This window comes from Morchella sextelata (assembly GCF_020137385.1).
Source record: "Morchella sextelata strain SCLS chromosome Unknown scls_18, whole genome shotgun sequence".
Lineage (NCBI taxonomy): Eukaryota > Fungi > Ascomycota > Pezizomycetes > Pezizales > Morchellaceae > Morchella > Morchella sextelata.
The window spans coordinates 1,067,217-1,092,602 of record NW_025408633.1 but is presented as its reverse complement, the minus strand read 5'-3'; the positions used below and the strand labels follow the sequence as shown (position 1 = coordinate 1,092,602).

At 45.5% G+C, this 25,386-nt stretch overlaps 9 protein-coding genes across 9 annotated transcripts; 6 read left to right on the top strand and 3 right to left on the bottom strand.

Moving 5' to 3' along the window:
- Positions 1-660: 660 nt before the first annotated feature.
- On the top strand, positions 661-1,095 carry H6S33_004805 (uncharacterized protein; the record flags this gene model as incomplete). Its single annotated transcript, XM_044836164.1, has 1 exon — positions 661-1,095. One exon carries the CDS (start codon positions 661-663, stop codon positions 1,093-1,095), a length of 435 nt encoding a protein of 144 aa, XP_044690778.1.
- Positions 1,096-2,017: 922 nt separating this feature from the next.
- H6S33_004804 (uncharacterized protein) lies at positions 2,018-4,362 on the top strand (the record flags this gene model as incomplete). Its single annotated transcript, XM_044836163.1, has 5 exons — positions 2,018-2,209; positions 2,269-2,374; positions 2,436-3,799; positions 3,856-3,933; positions 4,003-4,362. 5 exons carry the CDS (start codon positions 2,018-2,020, stop codon positions 4,360-4,362), a joined length of 2,100 nt encoding a protein of 699 aa, XP_044690777.1.
- A 1,301-nt stretch (positions 4,363-5,663) lies between these two features.
- H6S33_004803 (uncharacterized protein) lies at positions 5,664-7,487 on the bottom strand (the record flags this gene model as incomplete). Its single annotated transcript, XM_044836162.1, has 6 exons — positions 5,664-5,688; positions 5,751-6,650; positions 6,705-6,723; positions 6,778-6,905; positions 7,099-7,303; positions 7,403-7,487. 6 exons carry the CDS (start codon positions 7,485-7,487, stop codon positions 5,664-5,666), a joined length of 1,362 nt encoding a protein of 453 aa, XP_044690776.1.
- Positions 7,488-9,032: 1,545 nt separating this feature from the next.
- On the top strand, positions 9,033-10,067 carry H6S33_004802 (uncharacterized protein; the record flags this gene model as incomplete). The annotated part of the gene is made up of 6 exons (XM_044836161.1): positions 9,033-9,079; positions 9,194-9,240; positions 9,357-9,451; positions 9,510-9,743; positions 9,818-9,866; positions 9,934-10,067. The coding sequence occupies 6 exons, from the start codon at positions 9,033-9,035 to the stop codon at positions 10,065-10,067; spliced, it is 606 nt and encodes a 201-aa protein (XP_044690775.1).
- A 1,233-nt stretch (positions 10,068-11,300) lies between these two features.
- H6S33_004801 (uncharacterized protein) lies at positions 11,301-13,110 on the top strand (the record flags this gene model as incomplete). The annotated part of the gene is made up of 3 exons (XM_044836160.1): positions 11,301-11,809; positions 11,988-12,650; positions 12,723-13,110. 3 exons carry the CDS (start codon positions 11,301-11,303, stop codon positions 13,108-13,110), a joined length of 1,560 nt encoding a protein of 519 aa, XP_044690774.1.
- An 891-nt stretch (positions 13,111-14,001) lies between these two features.
- H6S33_004800 (uncharacterized protein) lies at positions 14,002-16,243 on the top strand (the record flags this gene model as incomplete). Its single annotated transcript, XM_044836159.1, has 3 exons — positions 14,002-14,017; positions 14,122-14,277; positions 14,343-16,243. 3 exons carry the CDS (start codon positions 14,002-14,004, stop codon positions 16,241-16,243), a joined length of 2,073 nt encoding a protein of 690 aa, XP_044690773.1.
- A 524-nt stretch (positions 16,244-16,767) lies between these two features.
- H6S33_004799 (uncharacterized protein) lies at positions 16,768-17,438 on the bottom strand (the record flags this gene model as incomplete). Its single annotated transcript, XM_044836158.1, has 2 exons — positions 16,768-17,345; positions 17,408-17,438. 2 exons carry the CDS (start codon positions 17,436-17,438, stop codon positions 16,768-16,770), a joined length of 609 nt encoding a protein of 202 aa, XP_044690772.1.
- A 689-nt stretch (positions 17,439-18,127) lies between these two features.
- Positions 18,128-20,336, bottom strand: H6S33_004798 (uncharacterized protein; the record flags this gene model as incomplete). The annotated part of the gene is made up of 2 exons (XM_044836157.1): positions 18,128-19,969; positions 20,028-20,336. The coding sequence occupies 2 exons, from the start codon at positions 20,334-20,336 to the stop codon at positions 18,128-18,130; spliced, it is 2,151 nt and encodes a 716-aa protein (XP_044690771.1).
- Positions 20,337-24,093: 3,757 nt separating this feature from the next.
- On the top strand, positions 24,094-25,015 carry H6S33_004797 (uncharacterized protein; the record flags this gene model as incomplete). The annotated part of the gene is made up of 4 exons (XM_044836156.1): positions 24,094-24,424; positions 24,483-24,502; positions 24,567-24,858; positions 24,924-25,015. 4 exons carry the CDS (start codon positions 24,094-24,096, stop codon positions 25,013-25,015), a joined length of 735 nt encoding a protein of 244 aa, XP_044690770.1.
- Between the last annotated feature and the right edge of the window lie 371 nt (positions 25,016-25,386).

Genomic DNA, 25,386 nt, shown 5'->3' with positions numbered 1-25,386 from the left:
CAGGTCCGGGGCAGGGAGACCACGAGGGATGAGAGATTTAGGATCATCACTTTAAGGGACTCTGGGATGACTTGGAAGGAGGTTGGAATAGCTGTTGAAATAGATTATCGTATCTGTCAAGGAATCTATAGAAGGGCAAGAGCAAATTGCACACCTACCAATAGAAGAAGACAATGCAGACCAACTATCTTCAATGAGGCAGAGAAAGAAAGGCTACGAGAGTTTGTTAAAAGGGATAAGGCTACAAGAAGACACTATTGAGAAGCTATAATACAGGAGATGGGATATGCCTGTTCTCCTCGTACTATTAAAAATGTCATGGCCTCCATAGGCTACCACAAAACACTCCATCGGAAGAAGTAAGTTTACTATTTTTAATCTAGATCTACTACTATATCACTAACTCTTCTACTAGATGGGGTATAAGGCAACAGAATCTCCTTCAACGAGTAATATGGTGTTAGGACAGACTGCACATAGACATATGAGGACTGGTACAGGACTGTGTGGTTAGATGAGTCTACGTTCAATACTTCTGGCTTTGGCCATAGACATTGGTTAATCAGAACATCAGAAGAAAAATACCACCCAGACTGTATCGATGATACCTGACAGTCAGGTAGGAAGAGTTTGATAGTCTGGGGTGCATTCTTCGGAGAGATGAAGACAGTGCTTGTCTTCACACCGCCTGGTGTCCCCATCAACTCCAGAGTATATGTGGATCAAATACTAGACTCATATCTTATTCCTTTCTGGCACACTGCTTGTAAAGAATATGGGTGGACATGGATAGCAGAGGACAATGCACCTAAGCATAAGAGGCAGGCAAATATTTGCAGACAGATCAACGAGGTGGATACTATTCCTTTGCCCTCACAATTATCAGATTTTAATTTAATTGAGGCACTATGGGGGGAGATAGAAACTGATATAGGAGAGGCAGTTGGACGAGTTGAGGATATAGAGGTTCTAAAAGTCATGCTGAGGAATGCCTGGAATAATATTGGTATAGATAGGTTAGATACTTTGATTAGGAATATGCCCCGTAGACTAGAGGCAGTGATTGCTGCTGGTGGAAGGGCTACCCCATATTAGATAGTTTCTTTCACCCACTCGTGGGTGAAAAACAATCTACCCGAGTGTTCTTCACTACCTGGGCCACTCCTGGGTTTTCTTCACTACGTTTATTGTACCCGGAATGATGTTCTTCAGACTTCTTTCCTATATACAAATAATACGTCTTGGCTGAGTCTGCACTCAAAAATCACTGGTCGCTGTTCTCTACCACCTGTGGTATCAATGCGAAATCGGTTCAATCAATCGGGCTTCTCGGTATTTAACGTGCAAACCCTGTACATATGTAATTACAATACATACATGTCCGTCTGACCATTGGTCTATCAACCCCGCGAGTTTATAGGTACATGTAGGTATAACACCCTTTATGTAGTTATGTATAGTCACTATCAAGAAGTCTTCATGATGGCGGACACCACGCCCACCAAAAAAAGGTACAAAGCGATACACCAAAACACAAATATCTTTGAATAACTTCACAACCACAACAGATATTAAAATTCTGTTTGAGATGAGAGCAGGTATAGCCCTCAAGAGGCTCTACGTTTAAGCAAAAATTAACAGCTGCTATTGATGTCAAGTTATTTAAATTTTGGTGTATTGCCTTTAGGATTGGGTGCAGCTTACGTAGATAGTCACTTTGGACATGGTATAGGTTCACAATCACAGAATCTATTACTTTTGATTAGATAGAAAGTCTCTTGAATACTATATCTGCTCCTGTACCAAACATAATTTTAATATCTTTTGTGGTTGTGAAGTTATTCAAAGATATTTGTGTTTTGGTGTGTCACTTTGTACCCTTTTTTGGTGGGCGTGGTGTGCGCCATCACGAAGACTTCTTGGTAGTGACTGTATATATAGTTCGAATAATTAATCTTGTCCCACACCTGTTGTAGTACTCGTCGCTGTCAGTTCACGATAACCATTACCCCCGCCAATGTCAAGAATGTCTTCAAAAGTGAGAACGATCTTCCACGCTGATCCCACCACAGACATTTCTTCACCATACACTATTTTCTCTACCCTGACTGCAGCTCATGCCACTACTATCGCCGCCCGCTGGCGCAAGAAAACGGTGGCCCTTCGCGCCAAATGCCTTTCTCGCGCATGGGCCACTGCGAACGGCTCTGTAAACAAAACAATTCTTGAGCGCCGTCCGAGACTGAGTGATGCTATTCTCAAGGATAGGCCGATCTCGGAGTTGACAATGGACGAGCTTTTGTACGCTTGTATCAACTTAGAGCAGCTAGCCACCAATCCCGCGACACTATTGAACTTTGTTTGTTCACGCGCAGTGCGTCATCCAAGTGCGTTTGGGAGAGAGGATTATAGATGCATTGTAAGGCCTATATTAGAACTATTCGGTGTGATTAACGGAAACCGTCGGAGGAAGGGAAAGGTAGAGGTTGTCGTTATCGTGGGTGACGAGACCGAATATGGGGTTTTAAAGACTTATACCGAAGAGTCGAGGGAGTACACTGAGGGTATCAAGAAGATGCTAGTCGCCCCTGTGGAAGTTGATGGGGCGTATCTGATGAGATGGCAGAAGACTATTTTAGAATTCTGTCTTGCACTTGTCAAAGATATCATTTCCCCTATCGATCTCAAGAAAGACCCTCCCATAACTACGACTATAGTTATTAGTACAACATCTAAGCTCCTCGAAAATGTACCTAACTACTCTCACTTTGAAGAAGGCCTTGATTCATACTCTGCCTCCATACTCCTCAGACCCTACACACTCCCACCCATCACCAGTATTGCAGATACGTACAACCTTGCCGTCTCTCACCTCCGCGCTGCTGAAGACCATTTGGACCTCCTACACACAAACTCAAACTATTTTATCGCTCATGTTACGAATCAACTCACCCATCGGCTAGAGAACACACCGGCGAGGTCGCCTCTCACTATCCATGACGCTCTCCGCCAGATCCTGTACAATGCTAATGCTTCATCCCTCATCTGGAGTCAGATTTGCCTCGTCCTTGAAGACGCTGAGCTAGATAACGAGTCCAACACTGAGCTTGCCAATACTATTAACCCCCTTCTCACCTTTCTCGAAGACCTTGAAAGGTCCGCACTTAAACTCTACTTTCTCACCGCCAGAGAAAGCAAGACCGAGAACGCGGTTAATCACCTTCTCATGTGTCTCGATCCCACTAGTCCCTCTGCCTACTCCAACTGGCTCACGCTTCCTAGAATTGCAATAGAGATCGAGCATCTTCTCGCGGACACCCCGCTGCTCAAGCCCTATGTCGACCCATATGTAATGAGTATCCTCTCTAGTGTTGCCGCTATATGTGAGGTTCGCGAAGCCGTATGTCGAGTGGATCCCTCCACGATAGAGGATAATCAAGCTAGTACCAAGTTCGGAGTGACACTACAAGAGCTCTCACAGCTCTGGGAAAAGATTGAGCTTGGTTCTTTCAGCGATGTATCGGGGCTACAGGAATCGACGACTGGCGACGGGCTTAAAACTTTCTGGGGCCGCGTTAGTGTAGGATTTGAGAAGCTCAGCGGGAAGACTATGGGAGCGTGGATCATGAACAAGCAGGGACGTATCGTAGACATGAGAAAGAAAGGGAAATGGCATTGGCAGGGTAATGTATGGATGTCAGAGAAACTAGAATATATCGAAGAATACAGGAAGGCAGAGGGAAAATTACCGGAACTCGTCGGGATCGCGGAATGGGACGATGTGGACGGGTATGGGGCGGTTGGTTTCAATATTTTTTGTCATCAGTGGGGATCTAGCTGCTAACGGCATATCAGCCGAGCCCTGTGCATACGAATGGGAGAGACTTTTCTAAAATGATAGAAACTTCTACTAATAATAAGGGAGAGGGAAGGGTTAGTAAACATGCATCTCCAAATTACTGCAACTCGATCATTGACACTGTGACTGACAACATTATCTAGGATACCAAACGCATAACCCCGGACGCAAACCCAGATTCAAGTAAGAAAATATCGGTAAATAAGCGCATGTATAATTCAATAATGCGTTTATCCAACGGTACTCCGGTGCCGTGGAAAGACTTCGTGCACCTCATGACGAATCTAGGATTCACGATGGAACATAAAGGAGGGAACTTGGTTAGATTAATTCCAGCTGCCAAAGGAGATGAAGCAATGGTCGTGAAGAGACCACACCCAGAGTCGGTGATGCAGAGCTTGGAGTGTATGTTTACTTGGACAAGGCTAGAACAGTGTTATGGGTGGAAGGTTGGGATATTTGAGAAGCAGCTGGGTACTACTGAGGTTAAGGTTGTAGGTTAGTTAGGTAATATGGCATGGGTTCATGTATATTAAGACCACACATTTCTACTCAATTATGGTATCAAGTATCTAATACTGGGCGTGGCCAGGAATAAGTTCTTGGCCGTAGATCATCAGAATTTGTTATCGCGCCGAGGCGCGCCGAGTCGGAACTTCAATGTTCCCCATGAGGCAGCCACATCAATTGATCAATAGAAATGAAGGAGTGCTAGTTTACCAAAGAAGTGACATTTTCAGAACAAATTTATGAGGCCATTCACTACTGCTATTCCTGTGTGCTCTAGAGGTGGAGAATTCTGCAAACTTTCACAAAGATATTTATTTTCCACCGTATCATGTCCTGGTAATAATTTCAACAAGTATGTAACCTTCCAGAAGAATTGTAACTATATGTAGTTAGAATAGTCTTTTGAGTTGGATTTTTAGGATTATTAATCTACAACTTTTACGGAAACCGTAGGACGTACGAAATGATTGTTAAAAGTGATTAGTTCCGATGTGGTTTCTGTTTTTCCTCGTTGCGATTCATGTATTTCGGCGACTTTTGTTTCCATGCATGGTGCATGGCATTAAAGGATTGTGATACTACTCTCACCATATGAGATGGTCGGAACATTTGTCACAGATGAGGAAATCGTCAAAACGGATTGGAAATTCAGTGCGGAAGGAGGCATTTAGGATTATAAGCCGGAAATAATAACGTTACATACAAGGCAGATAGTCTTGATTGATAGAACTGACGGGTAGAAAGGAAACAAAACGAAAACAAGCACAAACAAAGCGTGTACTGACCACCCCAAAAATAAAAAAAAGAATTGAGAAAATAAATGAATAAGATTCGGTTCACAAAAAGGACCCCTAGGGACCTGACCTCTCTCTATAGGCCTTACTGATGTACTTGATGTAGATTCCTTACCTCTTGCCTCGTCACGCTTTCTCAATCGTGGCTTGGCAAGAGAAATTGATCCGGAATTTTTTCAGTATCAGTGGTGGGGTAGATGGAATTCATAGAAGCAAAAACGCATGAACGTAAGAATGTAGACTTAGATGAACCGAAAAATCAACAGTAAACCCGCAAATGAGATAAAAAACAAGTATAGAACCAAACATGAGGCCGTGACAATTTTGTAGAAACAAGGACACTCTTACCACTACCTGCCTCCCCAACCATTCTACCAAAACCAAACATTCCCGGCGATTATCGTACTACTCAAAACTTGGTAAATCCCTTCACCTACTCGCCAAAAAATAAAGACTGTTGATATTTTGGGTGCGGTTGGACGAGTACAACTAGGGTCCGTTTATAGGACATAAGGAAAGAGGGCACTATTTCGAAGTATTAGAAAACCTGAGCTCATTCGGCTGGAGTACTATTCATATAAACTTACCCAATCGCTAGTACGGCTGTTAATCCAATCAGAGCCTTGATCTTGACCTTTTCCCTCTTCAATTCCTCCTCTATGGCCAACCTGGACTTCTTGGAACTATGCTTCAGGTCATCATCGTCCTCAACATCATCCTCATCTTTATCCCCAACGGTAGCGATCTCCTCGGCTTTACGCTTAGTCCCTGGAGTCTTTGGAGCAGCAGGGGTATCAAGTTTGCGTGCCTCGTCAACCATTTCCTGTGCTTTGGCAATCATGTTTTTCACGTCTTTCACGTCGTTAGAATTATCAGGCAATGAAATTTCGCCGTCTTCGGTTGCTGGCAACTCGAGTTTAACGTGGGTTGTGTGAACTTCGACATCGCCTTTCGTCTCAACCTCTTCGTCGACCTCAACGCGAATTTTCGGTTCGCTTTTAGCCTCGCTTTTCGCCTCGATCTTCGCCTCGATCTTCGCCTCACTTTTCGTTTCACTTTTTGGCTCGTTTTTCAGGTCACTCTTCGCAGGAGTTGTCAAGGCACTGTTGGTCTTGGTGCCGTTTGTGAGGGCGGGAACGGTCTCAGTGGTTGTGACAGTTGTGGTCTCGGTAGTTGTGAGAGTGACTGATTCCTCGTCGGTTTCAGTGATCGGTGCAACTGACTTCTTTAGAGGACTGTCCTTGGCAGCGGCCGCCTTGGAAGATCTTGTCTTCCGTGGTGTGCTGGTGCCTAGACGTTTGCTAGGAGAAGCAGACCGGGTCGATCGTCTGCGGGTAGCTGGCGCAGTGCTGGAAGCAACTGATCCAGCATCGGATTCGGCGGGTTTGAAATATGGTGGTGGAGGAGTAATGTTGCGCTTACGGTGATCAGAGGGCACAACTGCTTCATTGTCAAGCAAAGCTTCGATCCATACTCGCATACCATAGCTAATGAGTGGAGTGTCAGTGACGAACAATCATGATGTGACCATTTTAACATACTCGTCGGCCAGTGTCAAAGCTATTGGGGCAATTAGCAACAAACACATTGTCAAGTACAGTTATGATCAATTACCGTCAGTAGGGTGGACCCAAAGGTTTCCAGCAGTTTCCTCGTTCGAGGTCTGCGCAAAGTGTTCCCTTACGTACTGTCTCTCAAGGTCCTCCTCCTTTTTCTTTGCCCAAGGGAATGAGGCCTTGAACCTAATGCACACCGAACAAGCCTGTCAGCTTCCAATAATATAAGCTCCAGTGAATGACAACGTTTTATTCGCCAGCTCTTTCACCAGACTTCCGCGGCAGCACTTGATTGACCAGAACCGGAAAACGGCCTAAATGGCCAAGAAATAGACGGAGAAAATTGCAGAAATTAAATTCAGAAGAGAAAAAAACTGACATTCCAGTAGAGCTCACAAATCCATCTTGGCTCCTTCGCATCAAAAAATAGGATTCTGGTGCGGAGTTTCCGAAGATCTCGGAGCCATCCAGGGGTTGCGGGAGCGGCGCGCGTAGGTGCACATAGCTAAAAAGGTTCGCGTCGTTGGGAGATTTGGTTCCCAAATTTGTTTGGCCGAGGCGACGCATCTCGACGAGTTCGTTGTCTGTGGATGGGGGGTCAGCAGCAGTGGATGATTGATCGTTGTGGTGACGCGATGACGGGAGCGCGCCGGGGCGCAAAGGGGAAGTTTGGGGGGAGGTACATGGAGGGATATTAGAACCCTCGAGCATGGGGTTATGTCGAGAAGGCAAAGAGCGCTTCATGATCTTTACTGAGACGGCAGGCATAGCTGACTGGAATTGTAAAGAAGAAATATGGTCTATGGTGGTTTTGAAGAAGTATGTGTGTGAGAAGGGTGAAATGAGAGAGGGGAGTCGTGTGGGAGGGTAAGTAAGTGAGTAAGGCTCAATAAGTGGAGTAATAGAAGTTTAGCGGGAAAAGGAAGTTGGTCGGGGTTAGGTTGCAGGAGTGAAGCGTGTTCGGTCGCTAGGGTAACAACAAGTGGCAGCTTTTTTTTTAGCAAAACCAACAATTTTAAGAGGAGCTAGGAAGGTTGAGGAAGAAGATTGAGATTGATGAGGAAGAGATGAATTGTGACGAGAACTTGTAGGAGAAGAATACCAGGAAACACGAGAGATAGTCAATAACGTTCCCTTTTCCCCGCACTCTCTGTTTGGATATAATCTGTACTAAGTAATACTACCCGCGTAGAGGATAAGTAGCAGTGGAGATTGGAATCGATAACGGTGGTTCGGTAGAATAATTGTGACCAAATGCAGAACAACTGGCAGGGAAACGCTGGATGATGCAAGTGGGTATGTATGCCAGGGGGGTTGGATCCATTAGTAGAGTATAATACTCATATGTACTGTGCCCACACAGCATCTCAGTATGAATACTACTTTGCATTGTAGATAGTATTGGGTTAGGGCTTTCTTACTACCCCTCGAAGGTTGGATAGAAACTCTCCAATACCATGATATTTTACAACTCAATTATTAGAGGGTTTTAGCTACACAATTTGGACAGAAACTCCTGCACCTCCTATTGGTTGTAACGTGCATGAGTTTCTGTTTAAACTGCCCGAGTTTCTGTCCAAATTGTGCAGCTAAAAGCCTCTAACATCAATCTCTCGAGTACTGAGTAGAGAATAAAACGTTAGCCTGAACAAGTTCCAAAGGCTGCATACATGCATGACTATGACTTCTCTTCGTGTACTAGTAACATGTATCCAACAACACGCGCTGATAGGTGATAGGTACAATTCTCCACATGCTAGAAGTAAGCGATTGGAAAGGGTATCTCTAGCACTCCTTCAACCGTCCACCATGTGGTCAAATTCACAATCAACCCTCGTGGGGGAAGTTCCCGCAATTGGATCATTTTACTCTTGCTCTAGCCACAATTTAGGCGTAAATACATGTCCAAAACCCCAGAGAGGCTGTCAGGGCCGAACAGATGATTGAGGTGACAAAGGGGGAAAGAAGGGACATTCGCTGCATGCAATTCCTAAGATGAAAGTGAGAGGAGTGAAGGAAATATAACGGCTCCAGTGCCAGTGTATATCATGTTCATTATTAACTACATGTACCAAGCGATCATGTATCTGCCGCCACCTGCTATTTGCAGAACAAATCGCGTGTATTGTATAAATTGTGGACCGTCTCCGAAAGCTGACCACACCCTTGGCCCCCCTGAACAGCACAATCTAGAACTTCATACCCCGCCAACGACTCAGGTGTTCTCTCTCTCCTTCTCCCCTCCATCCTCACTAGCAACCCACACAACATTCGAGTCTTGTGAACATCAAATCCTTCAAACAAGTTATTACAATGGCTTCTCATGCTGATGATGAATTGGTACCCACCACCACCGAAGGGTAAGTTCTATCCGGTTGAATTTTAGTATTCCCATTGTTTCTCCCCGCATGACTGGGCGGGGTTTGTCCCCCAGACTCTGACCAACGAAGCTGACGAGTCGGTTTGTGTTATAGGTACAAAGTTGGAGAGAAGAAATCTGTCGATGAGTACAACAAGCTAGGTTAGCTGTTTCTTCATATTGTCACTACTTTTGATGTAGTGCTTTTCATCTCTCATGGTTGATGTAAGGTTCTACTAGGAGAGCTTCAAACTAATCAACTTTCTACAATCATAAAGATGCTGAAGATGAATCTCTTGCCCGCTGGAAACAGTCCCTGGGTATCGGAGCCTCCTCTGCTGGTTCCATCGGTGAACCCGGTGATATGCGCAAGGTAGATCATCAAAACCTTATTTCACCACATCCGTCAAGACTGATGAACGATATCACAGGTTGTTATTCTTCAGCTCTCGCTTCTGATTACTGGACGTCCGGATGTTGTTATCGACCTCAGTGCTCCTGGTGCCGTTGAGACTCTAAAGGAGAAGCCTTTCACCATCAAGGAAGGGAGTGAATACAAGATGAGAGTCAAGTTCAGAGTTCAGCACGAAGTTATCTCTGGCCTGAGATACCTCCAGCTTGTCAAGAGGAAGGGCATCAAAGTCGACAAGTCAGACGAAATGATGGTGAGTTCCCGAAATAGGAAGAGAATGGTTATGGACTCGGTGTTCGATGAGCTGGTGAGCTGATTAATGCGCAGGGGAGCTACGGGCCAAATACTGCAGAGAACCCGTTCTATGAGAAGATTTGTAAGAACACAAATATAATTCTCCTTTGGTTTACAATCGTATAAATATTGACCCAACCTTATTCTAGTTGCTCCTGAGGAAGCCCCGTCAGGTATGCTTTACCGCGGACACTACGAGGCCCTGAGTAAGTTCATGGATGACGACCATAACACCCATTTGGAGTTTAGCTGGAGCTTCAACATTTCTAAGACCTGGGAATAAATTCACGCTCTCTCTCTGCCAATTATTTTTGTTTTTCGGGCAGTAGTAGTTATACCTAGCACAGCATGACTCTTAATGGGCGCTCATCCTGCTTTTCGATGTACTCTTCCCTTCGTTGTTGAATCCTTTTTTTTTTCTACCGTCGGTTTTTCAAATATCATGAAGCGCATTTCTTGTCTGAGCGTAGGTTGAGGGCACAGTAAGGGCATTTATTTAGGAGTATTTTCTGAGATGTATTCGTGTGAAAGTTGAAATGAAACATGGAAAAACATGGATAATTTCGAAAGTTGCGCCCTTACTTTTGTGTTATCAATCTACATACTCACTTCCTATCGGCTCAACTCTACTTATGAGGGGTAAGGGGCCATTTATCCCATTGCTGTGGTGAGGTCACCATGTGGCAACCCAACCGTCTAGAAATGTACCTGACTGGTATTTGCAGCACTCTACCGCAAGAGCCGCAGATAGATCCCAATCAGCAGGTAAGTCTGAACACTCTTGTCTTTCTTTCTCCCGCCCTTTCTCAAACAACAGAGACTCACAACTAATAACAGATCCGCAGCAGATTTTATCTTGCCTACTCGAGTATAATATATCCCGTCTAATTTGATTTCCCTCATACGTGGATCTCAAAGTCCTCAGCTATTGATCTGCAGCCCACACATGGCCGTCGTGTACAACCTTTTTCCAGGGCTTTTCATCCCCGTGATGAAGACCGAAAACCGGGTCACGAGGGCAGATGCACCAGGGGTTGCCGGCTATTGCCCCGCATTTGACACTTGACGTAGGCATTCATGCCTGTTCTCCTTCCTTTTGCTTGTGATTTTACCTTTGCGTAAATCCGGGCCCGGAGGTGAGAATCATCGATTTTAGTGTAAGTTGACACGTCCGCTTGGATTCTTCCGCTCCCTGAGACACATCCCGTTGGCTGTATCCTGTATAGTTCCATTCTATTGTTCTGTTCTGGTGATCCCTTTCTTCCTATTCGGCCCCGCACGGCGCGCGACGTACTCCACACTAAGCTTTGAGGTCACGCTACCCATTTAGTTATTTCCTTCCATAGAATTCTCAAAGTCGTGGTATATTTAAGCAGTCTTCCCAGGGTTTTCTTCCTCAAACCGTTCGCTCTCTCTCCATTTCTTCTCTTCCTCGCTGGTCTTGTTGCCCCTGTCTGGTCGAGCTTGTTTGTGATTCGATATTCCCATCCACGGCTTGCCAAACAATTAAACCACCATGGTTCTTATCGAATATCTTTTCGCCGCCTCCCTCTTGGGGGCCAACAGTGTGTCTGCGTATGCCGTACCGTCGGTCCCCTATCAAACTCCCCTTGGATCTGAGTCCAAGAGATTCTCAAAGATTTCCGAGCATACATCTCTAGTCCCCCCTAATGACAACCTCGACAAATGGATCACAGAAGAATCTGAATTCGCATGGGAGTATCTTCTCGATAATGTTGCGCCTTACGGTAAGAATACGGAAGGCGCAGCGCCGGGTACGGTCATCGCTTCTCCGTCCAAATCCTATCCGGACTACTTTTACCAGTGGGTTCGTGATGCGGCTATCACGATGAAGGGAGTCGTGAATGCGTATGCAAAAACAGATTTCCAGGATCTCAGGGATACGGTGGAGCGATACTTGGAGATTCAAGAAAACATCCAAAGTACGGCTAATCCGAGTGGTGGGTACAGTTCTGGCGGTCTAGGGGAGCCTAAATTTATGGTTAACGGCGAGCCATTCACCCAGTTAGTATTAACTCTCTTTGGAATAGTGGTGTTTATTCTTTCTCTTCCTCTTTCTCTTTCTTTCTCTTTCACTTTCACTTTCACTTTCGCTTTCACTTTCACCTTCACTTCCTCTTTCTCTTTCTCTTTTTTCTTCTTTCCCCACCCTTTCCGAAAATAGCTAACACCACCTCGATAGGCCATGGTCGCGCCCGCAGAGGGATGGTCCGGCACTCAGAATTCTTACTCTGACCAGTTATATCAAGACTCTCAACGAGTCGGAGCCGGAGCTTGTAACTGGGGAATGGTTGACGAAATTGTATGATCCAACGAAGCCTAACTTCTCCATAATCAAGGCCGATCTCGAGTATATTGCGCGCACATGGAACGAACAAGGCTTCGATTTATGGGAAGAAACCATGGACCTTCATTTCTTCACCGCACTAGTTCAACATAAAGCTCTCGTAGAAGGGCGTGATCTGGCGAGACTACTTAATGATCACCAAGGCGCGGCCTGGTATGATCGCCAGCAATCTACGCTGAAGGGTTTCCTGAAAGACCAGTTCTGGAGTAAGGAAAAGGGGCATCTTCTTGCATATCTCAACACCCCACAGAGGACAGGGTTGGATTGCAGTTTGATGTTAGGCACAATTCATGGTGGCCAGAGCGATCTTTTCCCGGCGTGGAGCGATGAAGTGCTGGTTAGTATGCAGATGTTGATTAACGATATGGAGAAACGGCATTCGATCAACCGTCAGGTACCACCATATTATAAAGAGGAAGAGAGGTTGAGAGGCGTTGGGATTGGAAGGTATCCTGAGGATATATACGATGGCGTCGGTTTCTCTGGAGGACACCCATGGTAAGCATCATTCATTTGGTTTCCGTTACCAACCAGCTCATTCCAATACTAAAAAATAAATAAAAATTGCAGGTTCCTTTGCACATCAAGTGTCTCAGAAATTCTCTATACCACTATTGAACATTTTGTCAAGCAAGAAAGCTTCGAAATCACCCCTATAAACCTCCCATTCTTTAATAGAATGCATCCCAATGGCAAGGCTGAAGTCGGGATCGTCACGGTAGACGACTTGAGTTTCCACAAGTATCTTCGCTCAATGTTCACCTATGCCGATAGTTTCCTGAATGTTATTCGGTGGCATGCCACAGCAGACGGAAGGCTGAGTGAGCAGTTCGACGGAAGAACTGGATTCCAGAGGGGCGCGCACGATTTGACGTGGAGTTATGGATCATTCTTGGAGGCCGTTGAGAAAAGGAAGAGTGCGAAGTTAATGATGTTGAACAAAGCGGATAAGTTGTAGAAGTGTGTAATTGAGAAGGTGCTTGAGCAGGCGGGGGTGTTGGATTACGGGTGTAGGTTTTTCATTCTTTCTTTTTTTGTATTTCAAGCCGCGGGGTTGAGCTTTTACAAGGTTCTGGTTGTAGACCGATCGCCGGATTCTCGGCTGTTTTTTGTCTGTTTTTTTCGCGCGAACCCAGAACTTGATTTTTTTTTTCCCCGCGGGCATATTGTTAGAGGGGGTACAATGAAAAGCATGGTGAGAGACGATGGATTGTTTTCTTATTATTATTATACACTCATGCTTGTGTTATCAGTACATTCATAAAGTAGAGTAGAGCTTACGGGAGCTCCCGCAACCGACGGTACAATCCAGAATTTTATCTTGGTAGATAAGAGATTTTTGTGGCAAATTGGCATATGTGATACCTTGAAAACACAGAGTGGCTGCCAGGAGACGATCAAAAAGGGGTAACTGCTACAAATAGATGAGCGGGGAATGTTTGCGTGTAATGCTTCGTATGCATGCGTCCATGCCAAGACTACTTCGTGTTTTAGGACTTTCGAGGTTCGATAGCGGAACGTTTCAATGGCTGGCATGATAAGGGTCCTGGCTACATGTAGCTACTGAAGTCTGTACTCTTCACATCAGTCTCTTCACAGCCCACTCGTTTTAGCTACTGAAGTCTGTACTCTTCACATCAGTCTCTTCACAGCCCACTCGTTTTAGCTTGAGGGCCCTGACGTTCTTCTCCTCAATCAATCTTTAATTCTCACAGTTCTTTCTATACTAATCAGTGATTCTTCTACAAATCTGAATCCATCATTCTATCTAACTTTCCTTCTTTCTTTTCTTCTAACCCACACCCTCGTTTTGTTTGTGTAAAGAGCGGAAAAAGCCACAGTATCCACGATGCCAGCTGAAAAATGTTAGTTTTTCACCCAACCCACCACTCCTCGCTATCGCACCCTCTTTCCTGCCGATAACAACTCGTTACTCTGGAGATAAGCTTTGACTAACACTAACCTAAAGACGGAGCTATCCTGGACGCTGGGTCGAGCGGTACTCGCATTCATATCTACCGCTGGGACGACCCCGAGAAGGCCCGTAAAAAGGCAACTAAAGATCAGCTCTCAGGTCTCCCTGAGATCACAACAAGTAAAAAATGGGCAAAAAAGATACATCCCGGTATTCCCTCGAATCATCGCTGCAATATAGTTGGCAAACGAAATCCTAATCCGATTCTATCACAGGTATCTCGACATTTGGCGATCACCCTGAAGATGTTGGTCCTGATCATCTCGCAAAACTTTTTGGGCATGCATTAGAGCACATCCCAAAGGATTCAATAGCGGAAACACCACTCTTTTTGTTAGCAACCGCGGGAATGCGGTTGCTTCCTGACATGCAACGTCGGAGGTTGCTAGATGAAATCTGCACGTATGCGCGGCGCAACACAGAATTTCTACTACCCGACTGCGGTGTGCATATACAGGTTATTTCCGGTGAGACCGAAGGCTTGTACGGGTGGATTGCCGCAAACTATCTACTGGGCGGATTTGACGACCCTGCAAAGCATGCACATGGAAAAGGACATCATACCTACGGATTTTTGGATATGGGGGGTGCTAGCGCGCAGATTGCGTTTGCACCAAATGCGACGGAAGCGGCGAAGCATGCGGAAGATCTGACATTACTAAGGATGAGGACATTAGATGGAACACCTATGGAGTTTGGAGTTTTTGTTACAACATGGCTTGGGTTCGGAGTCAACCAAGCTCGGATACGATATGTGGATAGTCTTTTACTGGCAAGCGGTGGGAATGGCGTCACAGAGTTACCGGATCCCTGTTTACCTGTCGGATTAAAGCTCACATTAGATGGGAAGGAGATCGACCCCCAAGACATGAAGGCTTTAGAGGAGGAGCACCTGGTGGGAACCGGCAAATTCGAGGAATGTCTCTCTCAAACCTATCCTCTGCTCGCAAAGGATGGACCATGTTCAGAGGTTTCATGTCTACTCACAAGCAAACATGCCCCCGCAATCGATTTTGACATCAATCACTTCGTGGGCGTATCAGAATATTGGCACACCACTCACGAAATCTTTGAAAGTGACTTTAAAACGAAGTCTTACGACCTCTCAACGTACCAAGCCCGAGTCAAGGAATTCTGCAGCCAGGATTGGCCTCACATTGAAGACCTCATAGAGGAACATAAATGGGGTAAAAAGGTAGATGAAGAAACCGCCGCGGCAGTTTGCTTCAAAGCGTCATGGCTCATTAACGTCCTGCACAATGGCATTGGAATCCCGCGAGTCGGGCTAGAACCAACTGGCAGCTCAAGGCATAATATAACAGAAGAGGTCATCGATGCCGCTAAAGACAAAGGCTTCATCAACCCATTCCAAGCCGTTGATAAAATTGGAGATGTGGAGGTCTCGTGGACATTGGGTAAGATGATTCTTTATGCTTCTAGCAAGGTTCCTCCCAAGGACAACACTGTAATGGCAGTCGGTTTTGGAAGCAATACTGCCCCCAGTGTCAACGGTCTGCCTAGTGACTTTGAGTTTGCCTCTTCGGAGGCGGAAAACTCACCATACCATCTCCCGCAGCCGGGTCAGGCAGGCAATAGCGGTAATACAAATAACAGCATGGATAGCGAGGGTGATTCGTCTCACTGGCACGACAATCTTTGGAATGAAGGCGATAAAGTCCCACGCCGAATTCCTGGAATTGTACTATTCCTGCTTATCTTCTGCATAGCAGGATTTCTCCTCTTAGGTCGAGAGCGCAGGGGGAAGATCTGGCGTAGCATTATCGTTTCAGGCAAGAACAGCAAGCGAAAAATCCTTGGACCCAACGGTGGGGTTATATATGAGCGAGTGATGGAAGAAGGGCATGATGCCAGCGGGGCGGAGTTTGAACTGGGAAGTGTTTCATCCTCATCTGACGAGGAGGAGATTGGCTGGAAGGGCAAAAGCGGAATGTATGATCCCCCGTTGGGAAGTGCTGGTGTGAATGCTATAAGATCGGGTATGGGGTCGAGGGTAGGGAGTAGAGAGAGGCTACAAGTTTCCAGCAGGAGCAGGAACGTCTCGCCGAGTAGAAGTGGAGTACCGAGGACCAGAAGCCCCTTGCCGCCGCGTAATTAGATTATCCACTTGGTTTTTTCCTCCTTTTTTCCCTCCTTTTTTCTTTTGTTTTATACACGTTTCGTTTGTATCAGGCAAGTTTTTGGGTCATTAGTCTTGTTCTCTCTTTCTTTGGAGATAGGAGCTTCCTTTATTATTTCCAGCACTTTCCCTCTCGTCGGTGGGGATTTTGCCTTTTTATCACTTTAACCGGTTAGTGTTCTTGATTGGTGTTTTTCCTCTTCTCTTCAACTTGGGATGTATAAAATTCATGACTTGGTTTTGATTAAAGTGTAAAGAATAAATTTATGTAGAGCTCAGTATAGCTACCTGTGGCGTCTTAATTTCAAACCGAAGATTTACCAAAACTTTTGAACAGGAAGATCAGAAGTGTACTCACAGTATAGCCAAAGACTCTCACACTTTCTCTAATTATATACGGTTAATAGGAGATACTCCCACTAAGTGGGTGGAAACAAAATACCATGTAATGAACTAACCATTAAGCAACTCCGAACACCTCTATCCGTCTACCCTTGTGCAATCTACTCATCGTCCCTCTCAAGGAATGTAGGATCATACTCAATCTTCTTTTCAAACTTGACCCACCAGTCCTGGAAGCTCTTGAGCGGGACTACATCCCCGCTCGGGCTTCCTGTCGCAAAGCTCGACAAGAAATTGAACGCATCTTTAATGATTCTCCTGGCGAGTACCGTCGTCGGCGGCGGGCCCATAGAGCTCTTCACCACCAGTGCGCCCTCGAGCGCTGCTACCTGCGCCTGCACGCTCTCTAGAGGCTCCACTGAGATTCCCAGTATCGCCTCGCCCTCGTCGACGGCAAGCGCCGCGGCGCCGTCCATCATACCATCTGCACCCTCGGTGCTTTGAGCTGCGCCCGCCGTAGATCGAAGCCGGAAGATGGCGCTCGGCTTCGAGAGCGAGATCGCGCCGAGGAGCTGGAAGGGCCTGTTGGGGAATTGGATGTGGACTGTCGCGCCGTGGGTTGGAGGTAAGAGCGCGGCAGCCTCCGGAAGCAGGAAAACGACAAGGTGGTTGATTGTGGAGGGTGAGGGGAGATGGAAAATAAATTGCGTGTCGGAAACGGCCTGGATGTTGGTTTGGACTGGGACTTGTTAGTTCAACTGGTGGAGATGAGGATGAGGAGGAGAGGATGGGGAGGTGTACCTGCGCGGCCGGCGCAGATAGCTCCGAACATTGTGGGTTTGATTTAGTAGGCGATACTGTACTGTGCCAGTTGTGTTGTTGTTGCAGTGTTTAAGGGCCTTCTTGAGGTTGATGCTGGTGGGGTTGTGGTGCTGGTGCTTTCTCCAGGGTGTGCTGAGTGCGGAAAGAACGTCATCGATCGATGATGGAAGCTTATCCTTGCTGTGCAGCACCCCTACAGCCCTTAACCTCCACGTGACGAATGCGAGTTGCTACAACTGTATGTACTTTAGTGCCTACTCCTGTTCGTCAAGCTGGAAGATCCTCAGGCCCTTTGATTTCTACTGGCCCAAACTCTCGTGTAACGAATGTAGAGAAGGAAGTACCTATTCATAATGTGTCACTCGGCCTTGGCAGCAGCTGACGTCACGAAGCTTAACTGTCCAAAGACCGATTAAAGATAGAATTGGTGTGATTTTATAGAAAGCAGGAATACGATAATCAGCCCAAGCGATACAGGGTAGAAGGAAGAAGGAAATATCATCTTAAATTTATCCCACTCAAGTCTCAACTCTCGCTCCCTCCTGCATACATGTAGCTACTCCATAACTATAATACAAATGCAATCCGTTATCCAACCTCATTTAGCCTGCTTAAATCTAGCATCACACCAGCGAGAAAAGAAAAGAAAAGGGAAGGGAAAAGATATAAAAAAAAAGGCATAAGGGAAAAAGAATTCTGTTATAAGCTTCCATAGAACGAATCGCCAGGATCTTTCAGGAAACTGGCAACATCCTCAGCCATTTGACGCATAAATGCTTCATCAGGCTCGAGATCTACTCCTCCGTCGAGTCCGTATTCTCCTTCATGATGTTGTTGCTGAATAGCCTCTGCATCTTCATCATCCCCAGTAAGATCTACCATCTCCCTCTGTGTATTCTGCAGCATTTGATTAGATTGCTGTTGAAGCGCCAGTCCCTCCATACCATGCTCGATACCGCCCCTTTCTAGTGAGAAACTGGCGGGAACCGAAGTAGTCAAGACATCGTTTCTCTTGCCGGTTCTACACCATCCACGGCTTGAAGCCGCCCCAGCATTTCCCATCTCATTCATCTGGGTTGCAACCTCGTCCCAGGTACCGCCCTGTAAGGTTTGCTGGAAGTGTTCTCTGCCCTTGAGGAACGGTATCAACAGCGAGGATTCATACCACCTCCCCTTGATGTCTTCAAGTTTTATGGTATGGGCTGCGTGAACCAACTTCCAAGTCGAGAGAATAGGTTGAGGGGAGGTGGGCATAGACGTGACCCGATTCCGAAGAGTAGTCTCCCTAATTAATCTCTGTGGCAACCAATCCGGGAGCAGTGGCGATGGTGCTTCGCCGGCGCGGTATGAAAGAAGCGTGTATACGTCACCAATTACAGTGACATCTGTAGATTTACTCCTCGTATTACTCGCCGAAGGCTGTAACCGCACGTCTTGGATACTTGCAATCACCATAATCTCCAATCCAGACGCAGGAGCGGACGGATTCAACCTTTTCAACCGTACAACGTCACCGATGTAGAGTTTTTCGGCCCCATAAAATACTCCGGCGTAGTAGCTGCAACCGCCATACTCAATCCTGTCAACTAGATTGAAAGAAGAATCAATGTCCCTGGATTTCATAATGCTCGCATCAACTTCGAGGCCTCGGACACCGTGGAATTGCTCCCACACCACATCGTCATATGACTGGATATTCCGTAGGGGTATGTTATTCAAGTCGGGTGTACTCCACGCCAACCAGGGTCTAAGACTGGCCACAGTAATTCCGGGATAAGGTGTTGACATTGCAGCATCAAGCGGGGATTTCAATACCTGAACAGTATAGCTTTGCTGTGGCTGAGAGTTATTTGTTACTTGTAAAGGCCCGGCTTCGGGTCCTGATACAATTATACCAAGAGACCAAGCTTCAGTGCATTGACACCAAACAAGCTCCCCAGGTCGAAAAATATATGGACCACCCAGAGCATAAGAAATCCTTTCCGGAGTAGTAGGCAATTGTTCCAGAAAGTAAAAAGGAAAAGGCGGCGGCGTGGGAAGTATAGGCGCTGCAGGCGCGGTGGATGTTGTGGGTGCGGTAGGTGCAGTGGGCGCAGTAGGCGCAGTAGGTGCAGTGGGTGCAGTGGGTGCAGGTGCTGCAGGTGCTGCAATTGGAGTAGAAGAGCGAGAGTTAGCCGCTGTCGATAGCGAGCGTCGAGTAGCAACAGCTGGCGTAGTTGTGTTTTTCCTCGTCGTAGTAGTCGAGGCTGATGCGAGCTTCGACCTTGTAGCTGGAACATTATGAGCCGTTGCTGCAGGCTTTTCCTTTATAACAGCAACGGCGGTACTCCTCGGTGGAGTCGGTGAACTTGGGGCCTCTGGCGTGTCGGGGGCAGCTCGACCGCTACAGACCCGGCATTTACAGTTTTCCGGATTCTTACTCGGATCTGTTGCCAACCAGACAAAATGTGGCTGAAAGTCCGCGGCAGATCTATAGCGCTTCCTAGGCCCTTTGGGATGGCCATAGAGGTAAGTATCGATTCGAGCTTTACCTTCAGTACCCTTTAGAGGTCAGTCAGAAAAGTCGAGTACAGGGGATACTATTCATTGGTAATCTTACAGGGCCTGGTTGTTTGACATGCTCATATAACCTGTAATTCTCGGGGAGACTCATGAGGCATATCTTCTTATTCTTGTACTGTTTGTACATCTCTGGGTCCTTGGACTCTACGAGCCACCCTGCCATCTTACATAACCAGCTGATTTCCTTCTTACTGTATGGTTCGATTGGCCGTAGGTAGTCCTGGTTGCCCTTCTCATCTGGCGTCACGTCAAGCATCTCCTCCGTCGGGCCGTTTACACCATCTTGCCAGGTTGTTGTTCCATCCGACCAGTCTAGTGACAAGATCAATGCAGGTGGATCATCCATCTTCACGATCGTGACTTCGTGAATCGTGAAAGGAGAAAGGAAGGAAGATATTCCTCTTTTTCTGGGGCGATATAGTTCTAGGAAGCTCCGAGGAAATCAGAAGCACGATAACGGTGATATATTTCGTGAGGGAGACAGTTACCTTCTTCCCCCCCCCCCTGCTGTATGCTGGTGTCGCTTTCTTCTACCCCGTGTTGTTGAGCAATTCAGCTAGTTATGAGATGGAAAGTCGAACGTATGTTTGCTGAGCTCGGTGTTTCCTTGAGCCTAGCAACTAGGACAAGTGTGCTCCGATTCTAGAACGCGAAAGTTTAGTTTGAGGTTTGTGGGATTTACGCATTGGCAGAGCCGCAAAGGATACTCTCCACAAAGGGGTTAGCGCTAATTAGTAATCTGCAGGTTGTCAGCTCCATTGTTCCCTGGAATTAATGCTGTTCCATGGGTTGGGCCGACTTTTTTCCTCTTTCACCTCCATCGCTTCTTGCCCTCAATATAATCAATTTCATAACACCATCATCGTCACTCCAATTTCAATTTTTATTTACTATGACATCTAGTGATAGGAAAGTATAGCCGCCCAAAAATTAAAATTTTAAATTTTTTTGTTGTGGTGGCTTTGCAGGTGGCACTTGCTTATTCCATGAAAAACCATCTGGTTTTGGAGGGTAACAGGAGGTTTTCATTCCTCAAATCCATAACAATCGCTGCAACCGAACAGGGCCTATGAGTCCTATCAGATCAGTACTGGTGTTCTTACTCTACTCTGGTCACGGATCCCACAACGGAGCACCATAGAGTACGCACGAGCAAGTGACCTATATCGGTTTATGAATGCAATGAATTTTACTAAAGCAATACGATAGAATTCTTATTTATTGTAGATCACAACACATCGACGGCTGAATTAAATGTGAGTATTTACATACGGTTTTCTCAACAATACTAACTGAATTGAATAGTTCGGCTCATGTGCTTTGAAGCTATGAAAAAGCATATCAAATTTCGCCTGCCCTCACGGATACAGCAACCTTACTGAACGATAGATACATGTACATGTACATAGGATAACCTCCTCACTAGCTGGCATGCTCAAAATCGTATCTGCTTCCCTCGATTGTAGTTCCCCAAAGTGGCAATTCTCGTTCAATGTTGATAGAGTAGAGTAGAATAGATATGCCCAGGCGCTGGCCAAGGACCGTGCGTGAACACGCACATGGATTTCGGGTCGCAACGTGGCCCTCATGATCAATAAATAAATAGGTACTCTAGAAATACATGTATATGTACGCAAAGACCAATATTCTCGATAGGTATTTCTCGGAAACGTCATAGGAGCCATGATATTCTAGAGTAGTAATCACATATAGCGCGTCGGATCGCGCAATGTATTCTAAACTTCTCGTGATGGCGGTGCATATGTCCTTTGTTGAATCATGAAATAGTTTATTGAGAGAATCGATTAATAATATATGTGGTTATATTGGTAGATTATATATACATACATGTATGTTGCAGTGCTAGCTACGTACTTTAGGTGGGAGATTCAATATCTCGTGATGGCCTACCTACTGTAGATTTGTCTCCGAGTGATGTTTTATGATATAGGGGATGAGATCTTTAACCTGCCTAAGAAGGTCGGATGTTGCCGATGTGCCGATGCAGCAGGGTTTCCCCGGAGGTGGGGAGCACAACCATGGTCTAACTTCACATCCATGCCTTATTTCAAGGTGAGTCTGATTGGTCCCCGCCGAGACCTCGAGTGACAGGAGATCTGAAGTTCTACATGATCAGATATAATATCAATGCAGTGATTTACGCTACGGTTTCTCTCCTAAGTCCATGCGGTTATAGCTATATACTCTACTCCAGCACTTGTATCCGATCTAGACTCGACACGGGAATCTGGCAGGAGAAGTTACATTTGAATCCGGGAGTTTGGTTCTTATCTCACAATTGGGAAAAATCTGTCGAGGTGAGCCACATGGATGCATAAAGATGGGTAAAAGTTACACGGTGGTCCTGTGTAGGGAAATCTGTAGGATTTCAGTGCGGAAATACTTTGTGCGGTGGGGGGTGAGGGGTAAGAGGGCATGCAATGGTCTTATCTCAGAAATATGCTATGAGAACTGATCACTAAGCAATAAGCCAAAAGTGTCCTCATGATGTTGATCTGCGGCACCGGCAGGCTGAAAATAATAAAGGTAAGATTTCCTAAATGCACTGGGCTTATGGGTTTCTCGCTGTCATGGGATGGGCCCATTTCCTCTACACAGATCTGAGAAAAATTCGAATACATCAGTACATGCAGTCTAGTAGAGCAAAATCTGTGAGCTGAGAGAACCTGTTGATGCTTCCAAAGAATGTAAACACCCCTTCTTTTTTAAGATCCAAAGTGTATTTGCTAACATTCCGAATGCCGTTGGTACCTCGGGTTAACTGCTTCTGCATTTGTGTTACAATGTGAGTGTATGCGGCTGCAACCCACCGTGCACCTCAAAACCTCGCTTTCCCACCTTCTTGTCATGTCCTACCCCGAAGTAATGTGGTAGTTACATGTAGTACATGTAGATCTTTACTTGAGGTATAATAACAGCCGGAATTGCAAGTCACACGCGCAATGTTCTCCAAAGATAGGTACATACACGATCATGATATCGATTCGAATTCTAGGTCTTTTATCTAGATATGAAATCTTTTCGAGATATGACAAAGATATGGGAAGAAAACGAAAGCTGCGACCGAATAAACTTCTATCATCTCACTTGGCTTGTAAAAATCCACCTTATTATGCTCTACTACCTAAATGTAAATATAAAACCCTTTTACCTTACATAAAGTTTAACGCCAGGAGTGTCCAGCTTGAAGATACAATGCGTAATACTCTACATGCACGTACATGTATGTACATACATGTACTTAACTCCGCATGCAACCTACTCTAGTAGGCCTAGATGCATCTCTATTCTGATGGACTACATGTACTCTACATACCAGCGCCCCTCGAGCAACCTCTACCTTCGATGTAAGAGCATGGAGAACACTAAATTACTAGAGATTTGAAGTTTTCCAAGGAGGATTCGGCAATTCCACATCCGAACATACTTGATTTGGTAATGTACTTTAGGGTTAAGTACGTATCAAAAAAAAAAAATGGTTTATCATCAAGTTATCAATCACAAAGGTCTGACTGATATATACATGTATATATAGCTGTGTACTCTACGGTTTCCGATGTAAATAGAACGCAAAGTAAATCCCGATTGGTACTTAGAGGCTTGTCTTCGTAAACTACAGAAGGAATATATGTGTAGGAAGTTTCGGGGGATAAATTATAAAATTTGTCAATACAGAGAAGTGATTCACAATTCATACATGATGGGCCGGAAGTGGCTGGGATTCCGAGCGAGAGTATCTACATACAAGATCCTGCACGCCCCACTGCGCATATATTACTTGAGGAATATGAGCTAGGAAGCAAGCCCACTAGTACCCCGCAGCCATTAGTAGAGGTGTCTTCTTTGGCGAGCTGCAGCCACCTCCATCCTGAGATTTTTCGGGACACTCCTGATTCTACTTCCATCCGACCCACACACTCTAGCCCTCCAAATTGCATGTGCGTGGAAATATGGTATATACAGCCGCACTTCTCCTGTAATCCCAATTTTTGTATTAGAACCATTCAATCGTACATTTAAACTGACTTGTAGGCGAAGAGGAAGAAGCAACTGAGATACTCAAAGGCTATATCCATATAACCATGTCAAGCTGTGATACATCCCACGCAGCAACTCTTGACATCGAAAATACCACGATGACTGAGCGTACACCTCTGCTGTTAGTTCCGGCGAACACATACACAGCTGTTTCAGAGGAAGATTCTCAAGAAGATACTGATGTTTTGTTCCCAATAATAAGCAAAGTCGTTAGTGTTGGTGCATTAGGAGTAGAGTCTCGGTCTCTCCCGGTTCTGGGCATTAATTTAGATTCAGAGGATGGACTGAATCTAAAGGAGGATGACGTATCAACGTTAAATGGAACTGCTTTTCATGGTGGAATATCAAAACGAAAGTTTTGGATTATCTTTACAGGTTCGTAAACTCCACCTATTTTCTTCTAAACCTGGTTAAACCACTAATATTTATGTAGGGATTCTTATTGCCAATTTTGTACGTGATCTCCAAGCCCGTGGTGAACTATATCGAAATTTTAATACTAGCTGTATCACACTAGGTGGCGGCCGCCGACTCGACAATAATGGCCTCAACACATACATCAATAACATCTGCGTTTAATTCTTCGAATGCTGCCTCCTGGCTATCGACATCCTTCATGCTAACGTCGACATCATTCCAGCCACTATATGGCCGGATATCTGATACTATTGGAAGAAAAATCCCATTCGTATTTTCGTGCTTTGTGTTCACAGTCGCTACCGCATGGTGTGCACTAGCTGGAAGTATGGGAAGCTTTATTGCTGCTAGAGCAGTATGCGGTATTGGTGCCGGGGGGATGTTGACAATGGGTTAGTGGGGGTCAGAAGGAACATAACATAACAGCATAATGAATACAGCTAATTAAGCTCCATAGGCGCTATTGTCTTAAGTGATATCTTACCAATTGAAATCAGAGGAAACTACCAGAGCATTAATAATCTCGCATATGGAACGGGCTCAGCGTAAGCAGATCCAAAGTTTACTCGAAGAGGTATGTAAAACTTACAATTGGAACAGATTAGGAGCAGCGGTCGGGGGATTCTTAGCAGATTCAATAGGCTGGCGATGGGAATTCGGGGTAGGTTTCTTTTTTTTTTTTTTGCTACAAAACGACCTTGGCGGCCAGAAATTGCTAATTAGGTGATGACAAAATCACATAGATTCAAGTGCCATTTGGTATATTCTGTATGGTTGTATGTATGTGGACAATTCCAAGTCCAGAAGAACTGGGTAATACCATCGAAATGGGTACATGGGAAAGATTTACTGAATTCGATTTTGCTGGTTCGCTTTACTTGGTAAGATTAACTTTCTGATTGCTTAAATAATACCAATTG